The sequence below is a fragment of the Podarcis filfolensis genome (genome assembly GCF_964270895.1).
Source record: "Podarcis filfolensis genome assembly, chromosome: 10".
In the NCBI taxonomy this organism is placed as follows: Eukaryota; Metazoa; Chordata; class Lepidosauria; order Squamata; family Lacertidae; genus Podarcis; species Podarcis filfolensis.
Window position 1 is genome coordinate 5917173 of NC_139612.1, and position 15438 is coordinate 5932610.

Sequence of the window (15438 nt, forward strand, 5' to 3'; positions counted from 1 at the left end):
GTGAGGGGTAAAAATCAATGATTTTTTTAAAATAAAAATATCTTTTTTTTATTTAAATCAGTTTTTTTATTTAAATTGGATTTATTAAAATGAAATGCTTTTGGAGGAAAAATCTTTCTAAACATAGTTTTCTATTTAAATTACATTATAGTCCAAAGGATGTTTTTAATTATGCAGCATGAGGCTTTATATGCAATGTTTAAATTTTTTGGTAAATGAATTCTATTAATCCATTCACAATGTCATGCTCTTCCAGAGGTTTCTGTAAGATTATTTGGGGCAGTTTTTCTAATGAGAAGATATTATCACAGATGCTTGTTTTTGCAGTTCTCAAAAGCATGAATTTGTGTCTGCAGAGATAACATGCCTTTTCTTTACAGGAAAAATGTTTTAAAATAAACATACAGAGTTGAGGGAAAAACCTTAATCCCATTGTTCCTTTGCAAACTATATACACAGAAACAGCCCCTTACCTCTTAAATGCTAAGTTACAAGAGTTCCAATAGATTGTTTGGAGTGGAATAGAACAAGGAGCTAAGTGTGAAGCAGTAAAAATGAAAGTGCAACCTCGTGAGCAGAATACTCCACAAGTCTTGGGATCTTTGTGTAATAATAGTGCAAGTCAGTTGCATGTCTGTGCAACTCAGACTTGAGGCAAGTGCTGAAGGCACTTCAGGGCTGGCAACCTCTTCCCAATCCCACTGGGTTCCAACAACTGCACTAACACTTAACTGTACAGAATAGGCACCTGAATATAGAAGCAAATCCAAAGGGGTGGTGGTGGAAACAGTAACTGGGATCTGTAAGTCCTTGGCGAGACCTTGAAATACTTGCCAGTCAACTAATAAGAGTTCACTGGTTCCAGGTCCTGCTTCCCAGGGCTCGCCTGACATTGTCCAAACAATAAAGTCTCCTGCAGCAGGAATTCCCGACGTTCTCCGCTCCAGTCCTCGGTTCCCCTTTTCCAGCTTCTTTCTGCAAGCTGTTCCAGCCTAGGCCTACCAACTGTATGTCTCCCTCTCACCCCCTAGAAAAACGAAGGCCAGCCTCTCCAATGCCAGGGCTGCTGGGAGATATAGCCCCTATAAATAGATAACTTATTAAACCCTCCAATATTTTCATAATTATCTATGTATTTCTAATAGTATAACCAAATCAGTAATTTTTGATATAGCTGTAAAAACTACTCTGAAAATTTATTATTCCAAAAATGAAACCTTATACCAGCAAGAATGAGTCTTTCTGTAAAATAGAAAAAAGTGATTTAAATCAAGTCTTACTGACTACTGATTTAAATCAAATCCACCCTGGTAGCAATTCATTCCATCCTTCTCCAGATCGGCCGTTAGTCAATGTATAATCATGCTTAACGTCTATTATTCCAAGTCACAAGAGCTCTCTCGCCTTCCCATTATGGATGAGCATGTTAATTCTACAGCTCGCTGTTCCGCAACAACACCATGAAGCACTATGAAATATTTTACATGTATTCTGCAACCGTGTATATAAAACCACATCAAGGACAATTCATCATAACTCCTACACCCAACTGCACTACAGTGCCCGTTACCAGAGGCAAGGACACTGCAAAGTATCTGAACATCACTTCCAATAAGAAGTCTGGACAGGCCTTCCACAGAGAGCTCCCATTAACCCACCCTTCTCCAGGGCCCAATCACACAGGTTCTGAGGATCATGCTGATCACTTGCGTAAGAATTTATCATCAGTAAGCTAAAAAACATGTTTTGGTGGAGTGATGACCTGAATAGTAATTAGCTCTGGAGTGAGCACTTTCATTTTCTCACCTGCAGACTCCAGGATGAAGTTAGACAACTTGCTTTCAAATGTTGAGTAGCCATTAAAAATTCAGATTCGGAATCTATCAACTAACCTTTAGAAATGCGGAACTAGCCTAGCCATCAAATCCAATACCGACATGGAACTACAACAGTTCCAGATTAGAAAGCATGCATTTTAGCCAAACTAGGAAGTAAATCAATGTGAAACAAGTTAGTTAGAGCATCGTGCTTATAATATCAAGGTTACATGTTTGAACTCTACACAGCTGCATATTTCTGCACTGCAGAGAACTGGACAAGATGGTCTCAGGAGCCCTTCCAGCTGTACAATTCTATTATTCTGAGTCATCTTTTTTCAGTAATTCAGAGTTCTTAATGAAATACACAATAGAATATATTAATTTGGCTACTATATACCACAGCCATCCAACAAACTGGCCAACTATTCCAAATGTAAACCCATGGATTCAATTCTCCACAACTGTCAAACGAAAACGGTAAACTCATCAGAAGAACAAATAATCAGCCAAAGCCATTTTTAAACAGCCACATTTTGGCAGCCTCCTAACACAAAACAGTGATGGGGCCATACAAACCTTACTTGGCAAAAAAATTCACATAGTGGATGCCACTACAAGATAGCCACAGTCAAGGGGTTCCAAAACTCTGCTCTGCAAACTTCATTTAGGTATTCCACAGTGTGTCTGTGAATTTTGTTTATTTCTTATATTGTGTTTCATTCATTACTATTTGAATTCCATAGAATTAGCCCTCATTACTGCCAGCTATGCTTCAGAGGAATGAAGGAACCAAGTGGGACCTCAGATAATGATTAGAGCATGAGGCTAGTGAAATTGCTGACTTGACTGAGATCACACTTGACTTAAAAATATTTTAAGTAGCATTCAACTAACTATTAGAGCCGACTCACTGAAATTAATGAACATGCCTGCCTTAGGTCCTTCCATTTCAATGGCTCTACCCCAAGTAATGATTAGTTGAATACCACCCCTTTATAAAATCAAGTTTTAAGTAGGATGACAATCTACACATTTTATTTATTTCTTACCGTATTTTTTGCTCTATAGGACACACCCGACCATAGGATGCACCTTGTTTTAGAGGGGGAGAACAAGAAAAAAAAAATCTCCCCCTCTCTGCGCAGCACCTTCAGCGAAGCGGCAGGAGAAACGGAGCCCCTTCCATTTCTCCTCCCGCTTAGCTGAAGGGGCACTGCACCTTAGCTGAAGGGGCACCTACACTTCAGCGAAAGGAACCCAAAGCCTCCGGAGCGGGAGCTCCCGCTGCGCTCCGGAGGCTTTGGGTGGCTATCTTCGAAGCCTGGAGAGTGAGAGGGGTCGGTGCGCACCGACCCCTCTCGCTCTCCAGGCTTCAGTGAAGGCAACCTGAAGCCACCGGAGCGCGGCAGGAGTGCTCCCACTGCGCTTTGGAGGCTTCGGGTTGCTATCGCTGAAGCCAAGGAGCCTGCATTCGCTCCATAAGACACATACATATGTCCCCTAAATTTTTGGAGGGGAAAATGTGCGTCTTATAGAGCGAAAAATACGGTATATTTGTTAGCCACTTTTCTCACAGTGACCCAAAGCAACTTACCAATTAAGAAGAACCAATCAAAATCTAAAAACACAGGTATAAACATACAGATCCCAACCCACAACGGGACCTTCAAATTAAAAGCCAAAAAGCTCAGATAAAGAAAAGTCTTTGCCTAGGACCTAAAAATAAGATGGAATCAACCATGCCACCCTGGGGAAAGCATTCCACAAGCGGGAAGCCACCACTGAATTATCTGATAGCAGAAGCAGCAATGAAGACTCCATACTGTGCTTCTTCAGCTAGTATCTGCCAAAATCAGAGCCTGTGGGGCAAGAACAATGCTAGTTTGGCAATGTAAAATTGAAACCATGAGTAATTCGCTATATGAAGGAATATAAAGACACCTTTCAAACTAGGCGTAATGACCGCATTGCCAGAACTAAAATAGGTAGACCAGCAGGCACAAGGCTCTCAGCAGTGGTATGCTTTTTCTGTTAGAACAATTGGCAGGAGTGTTTACTAAAGAGAGTGGTAGCAGACCAAAACAGTCATGAAGCTCGCAGGGTGACCTTGGGCCAGTCACAGCCTCTTAACCTACCCCACAGGGTCGTTGTAAGGATTAAATGAAGAGGAGGACGAACCATGTACTCACTGGAGAAAACGGTGGGATATAAATGCAATAAATAAGCTCTTCTGCTTAGCTGCTTAAGAAAGTTGGAGAAGCCAGCCAGATGAAGATGTCAGTTGCCAACATGGCATCCAGAGATCTCCCCATGGTCACAATTGGAACCGTGCCAGTTGCAAAATGCACCTGATGCCTGGGGAGTTTCTAGCACTGCTTCGCAATTAATCCCTACCCTGGAGACACATTAAGAGGCTGTTACTGGCCCAAGGCCACCCAGTGAGCTTCATGACTGAGTGTGGTTTTGAACCCTGATCTCCCAGGTCCTAGTCCAGGGGTAGGCAACCTAAGGCCCTTGGGCCGGATGCAGCCCAATCGTCTTCTCAATCCGGCCCACAGACGGTCCAGGAATCAGCATGTTTTTACATGAGTAGAATGTGTGCTTTTATTTAAAATGCATCTCTGGGTTATTTGAGGGGCATAGGAATTCGTTCATCCCCCCCCCCAAAAAAAAATAGTCTGGCCCACCACATGGACCGAGGGACGGTGGACCGGCCCACGGCTGAAAAAGGTTGCTGATCCCGTAGTCCAACACTCTAACCACTGCAGCACACTGGCTTCATACAGTACTGCTATGGGGCTATATAAATTAAGTAGGTAAATAAATATGGGGAAAGCAAAATGTCACTTAAAGGAAAATATTTCAGATCCTTCTTTAAGTTTGAATCTGTTTTATTCTGGATTGTTTTATTTGATATTTTAATGATTTCGTGATTTTATATGTGTTGGAAGCCACCCAGAGTGTCAGGGGCAGCCCAGCCAGATGGGCTGGGTATAAATAAAATGTTATTAATATTATTATTGTTATAATCATCATCATGATGTTGTAAACCGCTTTTATAATTTTTCTTTAAAATACAAAGTGGTATAGAAATTAAATTAATAATAGTAATAATAATAAATTTCATTGTAAATAAAAAGGCTCCTATACATTCCATTGTGGCAACCACAACCTTGGTTTAAGGTGTCATTTGGCACAAATTAGTTTATATATCTGAGCTTCTAACACTGGGACAAATACTTTAGGAACTTCTCTCCCTATACCAGTGTCCCCCTGTTTTAAGATCTACAAGGGAGGGCCCTTTTTGTCCTGTGACTGGTTGAGGTGACCACTGTTTCAATCTCTCTGCTGTGGGATGACCATTACCTTGCCAAGAACACCTGATCTGTTAGTGGTCTCCCAATGTTCAGAGGCTTGTAGCTCCCACTGCAGGTCCAGTCTCCCTACTGAGATTAGGCAGGCATCCTCCCAGCTGTATTTCAGGTTTCTGACAAATACTTTCCCATTCCACATTCCCTGACCACTGGCTATGCCAGCTGAGGCTGCTGGGAGTTGGAGTCCAATAACATCTGACAGGCTACAGGTTAGGCACCCCTGCCCTAAAAGAAGTAGGGAAGGTGAAAGAAAAGTCTTAGCATACAAAGTCAGAAGAAAGCAGGAGCTTGTAAACCCTTTAATTAAAGTGACTATGTGTGGATTGTTTCGACAAGAGTGTTCAAAACAGCACACAGGCATAGGAGACTGTGAATTGAAGATATTAAATTTCGTCAAAGGAAACTTACACTAGCTCTGAAAATGCAAGCCTATATACAGCCAATACATCTTTAAAAGCCATTTTGTTCTGAACCATGCTGGGAACCAATTGGTTGAACTGTAGTATATAAATCATTTTCCCTACACCTCCACATTTCAATACAGAAACATCTTTGATGTGATTAGGAGACAGATTATTAAGTGTTATTTTATTACAGGGACATGTTACTTAAAAGGAAGAGTCCGTTTCAGTAAAAGCATTGGCCAGTTTTAGTAAGTTTGTTTTACAACAGTGCATTTACAGTACTAAAGCAACCATCTGGCATCACACCCGGAACCAAGTCCACCCACATTAGCACTTTCATTCCTTCTTGCTGTATAAATTCAGGAAAGAGACAGTACTAACAAGCCAAGTTCTCTTGTTCAATTTCATGCACTTAACTAATGAACGCAAAGTTAAGAGCTAGACAAATGTTTCGTTATTCCAATAAGGGATTTGTCGAGTTCTTTATAAGAACACTGCAACTGGTTAAGAGAACAGTCATAGCCAATCCCATTTATTTGGTGTTTCACAGGAAATAGTAATATTTGTGCATTTCATGTTCTATACAAAAAAAGTAAGTACTGTAATTAAACACACCTCTACACTCAGCTTTAAGCAGTAGATACTCCAAACCAGTGAAGTTTAAAGCCTTACGGAATGTGCATCAGGGTAACTACTTCAAGTCAAGTAAAACATGCAAGCTTTCCCCTCCTTTCAAATCCTTTTCTATTTACCTCAAGAACAATAGAACCCTTTCAGCCAGAAGAGCCATTCCTCTTTCCCATGCCTCCCCATCCGGGATGAGGAAACCGCTTCCTAAAGCCCACTTCCTCTTCCATGCCTCAGACCTGAAACAACTTTCAACAGCCCCTTGGTCTTTCGCAATATCCTGTAGACACCTCCCTATATTTCAGGAAACCTCTTATTTGTCACTTGCATCAGAATTTTTGTGCTCTGAAGCCATCAGCTCAACCAGAGCTTAACCGGAATGCTTCTAACCTGAAGCGAATAGAACAAAAATGAAATGAAGGCGCACAATAATACTGTATTTCCAGTAGGGTTAACCAAAAAGCCCTTCCTTGCCAGAGGCTTGCCGTTCGATATTAAACATTTGCAACAACCTTTATAAGAAGCTACATTGTTTTCAGAATTACAGCTAACCGTCATCCGCCAGCGTGAAGTAAAAATGAAGGAGCTGTAACGATCCATTTGGATAAATATGGTCATAGGCCGTTATCTATGCACACAGAGATAAGCCTACCAATAAATGGCTGCAAGGATAAAAGAATGAGGATGCTGCTGGAGATTTTGAAGGGGAGGGAAGAGATGATGTTGGCAAGAGGACTGGCTCCAAGGAAAGCACAGAGGTTTTGCAGTAGAATACAAAAATAGGAACCGGGAACTGAAATTTCGATAAATGCCCGCTGCAACCCCAAGATGCTACTGTGTTGTATATGCAGAGAGAGCACTTTACCTGGAGCAGGATTGCTTCACAGAACTGGGGAGAAGGAGAAAGGAGATAAGGGATCTCCCCTCTGGCTCCTTACATTTCTATTTGTGGAAGCGGCGGGCAGGGTGTAAGGGGGGGGGGAGAGAGAGAGAGGAAGGGTGGGATCGCAAGCACAATGGCAGCAGCCCCTCACATGCCACGGGCATCGCGGAAGCCTCCCCGCCACATGCAGCACCAGCAGCCCTACAGAAAAGCCGAGGGAGCCCATTCACGCCAGAGGCTTTCTCGGGAGGGAAGCGGGGGAAGGATGCAGCCCTGCAGGCTCCTTCCAGCTCCCTTCTTCTCCCCACACGGACCCGGGGGCGCGATATGATGATGGGGGGGGGGGGAGAGAAACCGACAGGCCAGGATGCACCTTCACGGAGGGGGGGAGGGGGAGGTCAACGGCATCGCCTGACAAGGCGCCCCGCCCTCTCCTCGCCCCACAAAAAAGAGGGGGGGAAGGCGGAATTCAATACGCACAACCCCCCCCACCCGCCTTCTCCCCACCCCCAAAAACCCAGCGTACCATGAAGTCGGTGGCGAAGTTATCCTCCCCATTGTGGTCGGTGTCCTTCATGGCCTGGACTCGCTGGATGAATTTCCTCAGGATCTCCTCTTGCTCCATCCTCCTCCTCCTCCTCCTCCTCCGCCGCCTGCCCCCTTCCCTCCGCAAAGCGGGAGAGACCCAGCCTGAGGAGACGCCCCGCCAACCGGCTTTCTCGCGGCTGCTGCTGCTGCTTCCGCCGCCGCCGCCGCCGCCGCCCTGGCCCTCCTTCCCCAGCCGCCTCCCCGCCCCGACCCCGAGCACAACAACTTCCCCGCGGCGGCTCAGCTCAGCCCAGCGCCGCCCGCCCGCTCCATTCTCCTCCCTCACGGCCCCTCCCTCCCTCGCGAACGCAGCCGCCGCGGCCGCCAACACCGAACGCCGGACGGCGGCGACGCCACTCGCCCTCCGCCCCTCTGCGGCGCAGGCGCAGCGACGCCCGCTCCCTCCCTCCCTCCGCTCCCTCCCACGTGTTGATCCGCCGCGCCCGAGCTCTCGGGCCCCGCCATTGGCTTCCGCTCTCAGAAGCCCCGCTGGCGATTGGCCTCGCTGCCCGTCAATCCCTTCCTCCTCCTCCTCCTACCTCGGGAGAAACTTCCTTTTCCCCACCCCCACCCCTAGAATTCCCTAGCGGGTAAGGTCTTCCTTGCGCTTGATAAATAGGACTCTGGGATGTACCAATGCGTTTGCGGGGGGGGAGGGGAGGGGGGAAAGGTCGTCTGTGGCTTAGCTAAAAGAGACCGCGGGAAGGCAGTGCTGCGTCTTCGCGCCCGGGAGGCTGCAGGCGTCTCTGGTTTGCCCGCAGAGAAAGTACCTGCCAATATATGGCATGTTCAGCAAGCTTATTTAGAGCCCCCTAAACACGTTTGCGTATCCATAATAAGTAAGTCTGGCCTTTAATAGGACTTCCTTTGCTGTGGCCGCTCCCTGAGTGTGACCCATAGCTGTCAATTTACAGATTTGAAAATAAGGGACCAGCAGTCAAAATAAGGGACCTGCAGCCTCACCTGTTCCAGGCACTCCAGTCTTCCTGTCCTCCTGCAGTCTGGTCAAACTCATGCTGGTAGCTTCGAGAACACCGTCCAACCAACTTTGTAACCAGAGGTTCAACTGAATAGAATCTGAATCACATGCACCACAAGGCCTATGCAGCCTCAACTTAAGATGGCTCCCCGGCCTGGCTTTGCACTGCAAAGTTTGCAGCAGCACGTGCAACAAAATGGCGTCCAGCATTCAAAAACCTCGTCAGCTTGCATTAACTAGCCACACACAAGGAATGCAAGCTCCACCCCCCAGTCGTTCTTAGACTTCTTATTGAGTGAGCAACACAGCCAAGCAACACAGTTGGAGCCTCCCTCCTCCCTGGCCGGCAGGGAGGGAGGGAGAGGAGCTGCTTCCTTTGAAATTTAAGGGACATCATTTAAGGGACATCCATCAATAAGGGACAGCAGCGGGACATGGCGCTGGAATAAGGGACTGTCCCTTCAAATAAGGGACACTTGACAGCTATGGTGTGACCCTTCCGTTCACAGCCTGCAAGCCCAGGTTCAGACGTCTCGCTCTTTGGAGAAACAAAGTTCCCAGGCCTGCCATCCTGCATGCAGCTAATGGGTCTAATGAAAGCACAATGATAAATTTGGCCATGCAATCGGAGACGGCACAGGGCATGGGTTTTATTCCGTCGTTTTCGCTCATTAAGCTTCCACACTATAAATGCCATACGAGGTCTCTCGAGCTGCTGTTTATAACGTTATTTAATTCCCTCTTTTATAAATCGGCAGCTTCAAACAACTCTGCAGTCATAGTTGCAATACTGTAGGTATATGTTGCTGCTTTCTACCTGCCTGTGCTGCACCCTGCAGTTTCTAAGCTGAAAGCAAAGTAGATTTTGCCCTGGTTCTGCGGGTAGTGAAAGCAGAGGCCATTCAGAATAGCATGAATATGTGGTTGCACGTTATTACAGGATACAGATAAGCTATATACTGAATCTTTACCAAATATTCACTAATAACAAGATGAGCCTGTTTTCCAGAAGGCTGAAAACCTGGGTACAGAAATAATGTTCAAAATTGGGGATACTGTATATGCTGCCCCACAACAGCTTGATCCTGTCCATGTTGACTGGGAAGTAAATCCAACTGAATGCATATAGGGTTGCAGACATAATGTACAGTATTATCAAGCAAAAATGTACAGTACACAACTCTAGTAAGGTGGTGCTCTAAAGGTCTGCTTTGTAGACCTCTCTTGCTTTGAGACCTGAGGGCTCCTGGTGAGGTCAAATTTAAGTTTTACAGATACAAGAGGTGGGGCCCGAACAGTAGGGCGGTTCATTTAAAAAAAAAAATATTATTTTAATGCCTGCTCCAAAGGTCTTATCTTACTACACTAGGGATTATATAGCTATATCTGAAATTTCATGCATATCAGTAAATATTTTGACCCTCCTCCACAAAAATAGCTGTTTACTTGGCCATTTTCCTATGTCACAAAGGCTGAAATTTCAATTCAGTGGAGCAGGGTGAAGATATTAACTGATATGCAGGCATTTATTTTTATTTTAAAGATTTTTATGAACTGCCCTACTGAACAGTGGAGAACCTACGCAAGTGGAGCTCCTTCCCAACCTCAGGGAATACTTGCTTCCATCAAAGCACATGTAAAACATTCTTTAAACCCATTTATTTCTATTTGCTTTCTCTTAAAGGTTTTTTGCTAATTTATATTTATGTTTTGGCTATTTTATAATGGGATGCTGTTGACCCATTACTTGATTATACTATTTCACATTGTTGTTTTATGGTAAATGTGTTTGTGATTATGTATACTGTAGTTTTATGCTTTAGGAAAGCTGCTTGTGTGGCTTTGCCCTAAAAGGTAGACCGAAAATAATAAAATGAGTAAAATAATTCATGAGTCAGTATTTAGTTGGACAATAATAGAATGTAAGCCCCTAACCGTTTCAGCTATCGCCAACTGTTCATCATAGGCGACATGAGTATCTAGATTTCTTTCTCTGAAAATACAATAGCTCAGCTGTGTCACAGTGACTATTTGGGGAATGGAAGGAAGCACACCCTGACTACCAAAGAAGCCGGGTGACATGATGGGGGTGATGCAGAACATTTTGAAGTAAACAGGAAATGGAACCAGGATACAAACTGAACAGCTTCCCTATCCAGAAATTTCATTTCAAAATAAATCCCTTGGCTAAGAAGTTGAAAGAGATGGATCCAGCATAGCAAAAAAAGATAGAGCAATAAAGTCTTATTGTTCACAAATATAAGACATAAAAAGCAATTCAAAAGGAATATGACTGTATGATTAAACAAAGTCCGCTTAGAGAAAGAAAAAAGGTACAGCCTCCACCAACCAGGCATTTTAGAATCATAGGCTCTAGAGCTGGAAGGGACCATCTGGTCCAACCTCTATGGACTACAACTTACAACTTAAAAGGGATAAATCGCCTTCTAAAATGTGTTTACTGAAACAGGGTTGTTGGTTTTATGCACAATGTTGTATAAAATTTTGCTGTGTGGCTGGCGGAGAGTTATGTGAAGGGTGAAGTTTTAAATACTAAAGCCAAATACTACGGCCGCACCTTCCCATAGATCCCTGGGAAGAAGGGTTGACTGTTAAACCACTGTGGAAATTGTAGCTCTGTGGGGTGATGAAGAGCAATATATAACCTCTCTTACTCAAATGCCAACCTCACCTAGTATAGACATTTGACTTTGTGTACCCCGTTTATGCCAGTGAGGCTCCAACGACTGAAGTACAGTGGGATATCTGTTTCAACTGGGTCTAAATAAATGTAGTCCCATAGAAAAATCTACTACACTAAAGGAAAAAGGAAAAAAAGCCCTTTCTAACCCACAATCAGGCCAGTGTGGAATGGTGAGGCCTAACACCTACAACACATCTCATACAATGGGAATGTTGGAGTGAACATGAAGAGCTGTACATCCAAAGATTGGTGTGAGATGGAGGAGGAGGAGGGAATAGGAGTCTCCTAACAACTCTCACGGGTGGCACAGGTGGCGCTGTGGTCTAAACCAGTGTTTCCCAAACTTGGGTGTCCATCTGTTTTCGGACTACATCTCCCATCATCCATAGCTAGCAGGACCAGTGGTCGGGGATGATGGGAATTGTAGTTCAAAAAAAGCTGAAGACCCAAGTTTGGGAAACACTGGTCTAAACCACTGAGCCTAGGGCTTGCCGATTGGAAGGTTGGCAGTTTGAATCCCCATGACGGGGTGACCTCCCTTTGCTCGATCCCAGCTCCTGCCAACCTAGCAGTTTGAAAACACATCAGAGTGCAAGTGGATAAATAGGTACCGCTCCAGTGGGAAGGTAAACAGTGTTTCCATGAGCTGCTCTGGTTTCGCCAGAAGCGGCTTGGTCATGCTGGCCACATGACCCGGAAGCTGTAAGTCAGCTCCCTCGGCCAGTAAAGCGAGATGAGCGCCGCAACCCCAGAGTCAGTCACGACTGAACCTAATGGTCAGGGGTCCCTTTGCCTTTACCTTTTTAACAACTCTCAGCACCTTTTACAAGCCATGGCTGTTAAAGTGGTACTATAGTGATTCAATTGTATGCTGTGGACATAGCCTGAGGCTGCATACGCATGATTTTTTATTTTAGGATGAATTGTTTTTTTCTGTGTCCACACACAATCTAGATCTATGACATACAAATAAGTTAGGTCTGCTGCTGCTGAAGCAGAAGATTTCTGACTAGAAGCTAAAGAAGCTGAAGGAGAAGGTAGAAGGTCTGGAGCAGGTGGAAGTGTCAAGGCAGAAGAGAGGCAGGAGCCTAAGAAAAGCCTGGAAGTATCGTCTTCCCTAAAAAGAGTGAAGTCACAGGCTTAAGCAGAATATTGGCAAAGAGGCTATCAAAATGCTGTGAGCCGTGAGTTCAGCAAAGAGCTTGTGGAGCCCAACCAAACAAAGAACAGTCTGCAAAGCTTGGCTCATAAGAAACCAGCAGAAGTCCTGGTACTTCCTCAGGCTGCCCACAGCTGTGTCACATTCAGCTGCATTCTCCACACCCAGATTCAGGTGCAGCAGGTTTGTTGAGTTTCCCCATATTTTGGACTTCCTGGGGAAGTCCCGTCCCCGCCCCCCGCTCCACTCACAGCTCTTTCTTCACCCTCTGTCCTCTTCTCCTCCGGCTGTGGGGACAAACTAGCTTAGTGGAGGTGAACTACTAACCTCTCCACACTCTTGGTGAATCAGCAGAACCCAACCATGAAGATACCAATTAAGCACTATGCAGACTTTTGAGGGTACTGTCTCAGGTTCTGATCATAGCCATCTCCACTGTTTTAGTACAAATAAAAAGCCAACCTTGATAATGAGCACATTAAAAACCAATGTCCTATGAGCAACCAAAGGATGTAATTAAGAACCCATTATCTAGTGCCTCTGTAGATGGCGAGATCCATTTTAAGATGTTTAATGATTTCCCCCTTCAACTGTCCTTGGGAGACCATGCAGCCCAAGTGCATGTGCTCACTCAGAAGTAAGTTCAGTTAAATTTGCAGCCTAAGCATATTTCCACAGAGATAAACCCCACTTAGTTGAAGGGGGGCTCTTAGTGCTATCCTACACATAATCTGCTCAGAAGAAAGTCCAACAGAGTTAAAGGTTGCTTGCTTTCAAGTTGGTAAAGAAAGGATTGCAGCTTTACTTCAAGATTGCAGCCTCGTTCCCAAGGAAGAGAGCATAGGATTGCAACCATCAAGAAGGTTTAAAAACTAATTCCTTTGTTGTGGACTTCCAATAAGCATCTGGTCGGCATCTGGTCGGCTGATCTAGTAGGGCTCTTAATACATTCTTAAGTTAAATTTATTCACAGTGTTTGAAAAAAATGTATTTTTACTTTGTTTTCTATTAGATAATTGTGCTGGTCCAGGGGGGAGGTTACCGTGGGGCGAGGTCCAGGACCTGAGTTGAGGGTCGCCAGACAGTCCTCCTCGGGCAAAGCAGGGTCCACAGCGAGAAGCCGGGCAAGGACAGGAACTCTCAAGGAACAGGACAGGGTGCTGGCCGAAACAGCTCTTCAACGACGTTGCTCCCGCAACCTGGGACCGGGCTGACTGGCCTTTATCTTCTCTGAGGCCAGGGGCGGTCCCAGCCCCCAGGAGACCCGCCTCTCCTGGCCTTAAGGCGAGCACTCCTCCTGGGAGTAACCAGTTCCCTTCGCCTCTCTGCCCTGAGCCTCTGCAGTTCAGGAGAGGCTGAAGGGTTACTGGACCCAGGGGGAGACTCACCTGTAGGCACTGAGTCCTCAACCACCTCCGGAGCCAGAGTGGATTCACCTGGTGTCTGCTCCTGAGGATCCGGCACAGGTGCAGGTGCTTCAGAATCAAGGCCCTGCCCCAGTTCAGCCGGCCCTGGAGGCGGGGACTCCTGTGCAGGCTGGGATTCCTCCAGTTCAGCCTCTGAATCGGATTCCCAGGCCATCACAATAATTGTCATTCTGCTAGTCTGCATTACAGTTGCTAGTAATGCAATGGTAGAATACAAACGTCATGTTTCCTTCAGTGCAGGTCTGTAATTGGGGGAAGCAGCAGTAGGAGAATTAGACATCTTTTCTCCTACTCACCACTTCTTCCATGCAAATCAAACCCTAGTCTGTATCTAAAAAGCACAGGCCAACCAGTGTTTGGAAATGCAATTTGACTAGGTATGTAGTTCCTCATGAATGTGTTTTCACTAGGCGAAACAATGTTACCGTATTTTTCCGTGTATAAGACTAGGTTTTTCCCCTAAAAAATAATGTCAAAAATTAGGGGGCGTCTTATACACGGATACATCTCCCCCCATTTTCTTAATTCTGAGTCCCCCAAAATAGGGGGCGTCTTATACATGGGGGCGTCTTATAGACGGGAAAATACTGTATTTGGATCTCTCAGAGGCTTTCCATAACGTTGACCATGGTATTCTTTTAGAGATGCTGTTTGAATTGGCTGTGGGTGGCACTCAGACCGGGATGGGCATTTGCAGAAGGTGGTTCTGAAGGATTTGTACTCAATCCCTGTATTCAGCATCTATATGAAACTGCCAAGTAAGGTCGTTCGGAGTTCTGGAGTACAGTGTCAACAGTATGCCAAGGATGACACACAACTCTGATTTGTCTTTTTCCTCAATTAATGGATGCAATAAATGGCTGGTTTGAGCTTCAGTTTATTGGCCCTCATCCAGCCCATGTCCTGTTCAGTGAGCGCTCAAGGCTTACAAGGGAAACAAAGCAGTGCGCCATCAAGAGGCCAAGGCAGGCATTGAAGATACCCTGAGCACCCACAGGACCTTGGAGAGCTCCTAAGGTCCTGCTGAGGTAGCTATAGGTCTGCAAGTCCCTGGATCCAACTAAAATCTTACATGGGTTCTCTGTTTAAAAAAAACCCTGTCTCTCCAGAGGATATGGCTGGCTCCTAAAGGGTCTTCACCTTATTTTACAGTCTTTGGGTCCTGAGGGTCTGAGGAGAAGTTGGAACTGTGGGAGATTTCTCCACTGAATCAGAGGAGGGCAGCAGAGCTGTGTCCTCTAGCTTGGAAGATCCTGACAGGTCTTGGAAGTTCTTTCCTCTAGAGCTGAGCCAGAACTTGGTCCCCCTCCAAGTCCTCCATCACACAGTACACAGTCTCCAGACCAGGGGTTACGACAGAGAAGATGGAGGTACTGTTAGTGAGTAACATTTTTTGGACACTACTATAAAAATACATTTTTTGGACACTACTATAAAAATACAGGATGGACGCATAGACACCACCTTATACCA

General features: G+C 45.2%; 1 protein-coding gene across 4 annotated transcripts in view; it reads right to left on the minus strand.

Moving 5' to 3' along the window:
- Nucleotides 1–8064, minus strand: part of PTPN12 (protein tyrosine phosphatase non-receptor type 12) — a 57620-nt gene extending 49556 nt beyond the window's left edge. For 2 of the 4 annotated variants that reach the window (XM_083575087.1, XM_083575085.1), the window contains exon 1: nt 7635–7953. In XM_083575087.1, the coding sequence (XP_083431213.1) occupies nt 7635–7733 (99 nt within the window). In that variant the 5' untranslated portion in view covers nt 7734–7953. Of the gene's footprint in view, nt 1–7634 lie in introns of all 4 variants that reach the window. The other 2 variants (XM_083575084.1, XM_083575086.1) reach the window with 2 other exon arrangements.
- Nucleotides 8065–15438: the final 7374 nt, after the last annotated feature.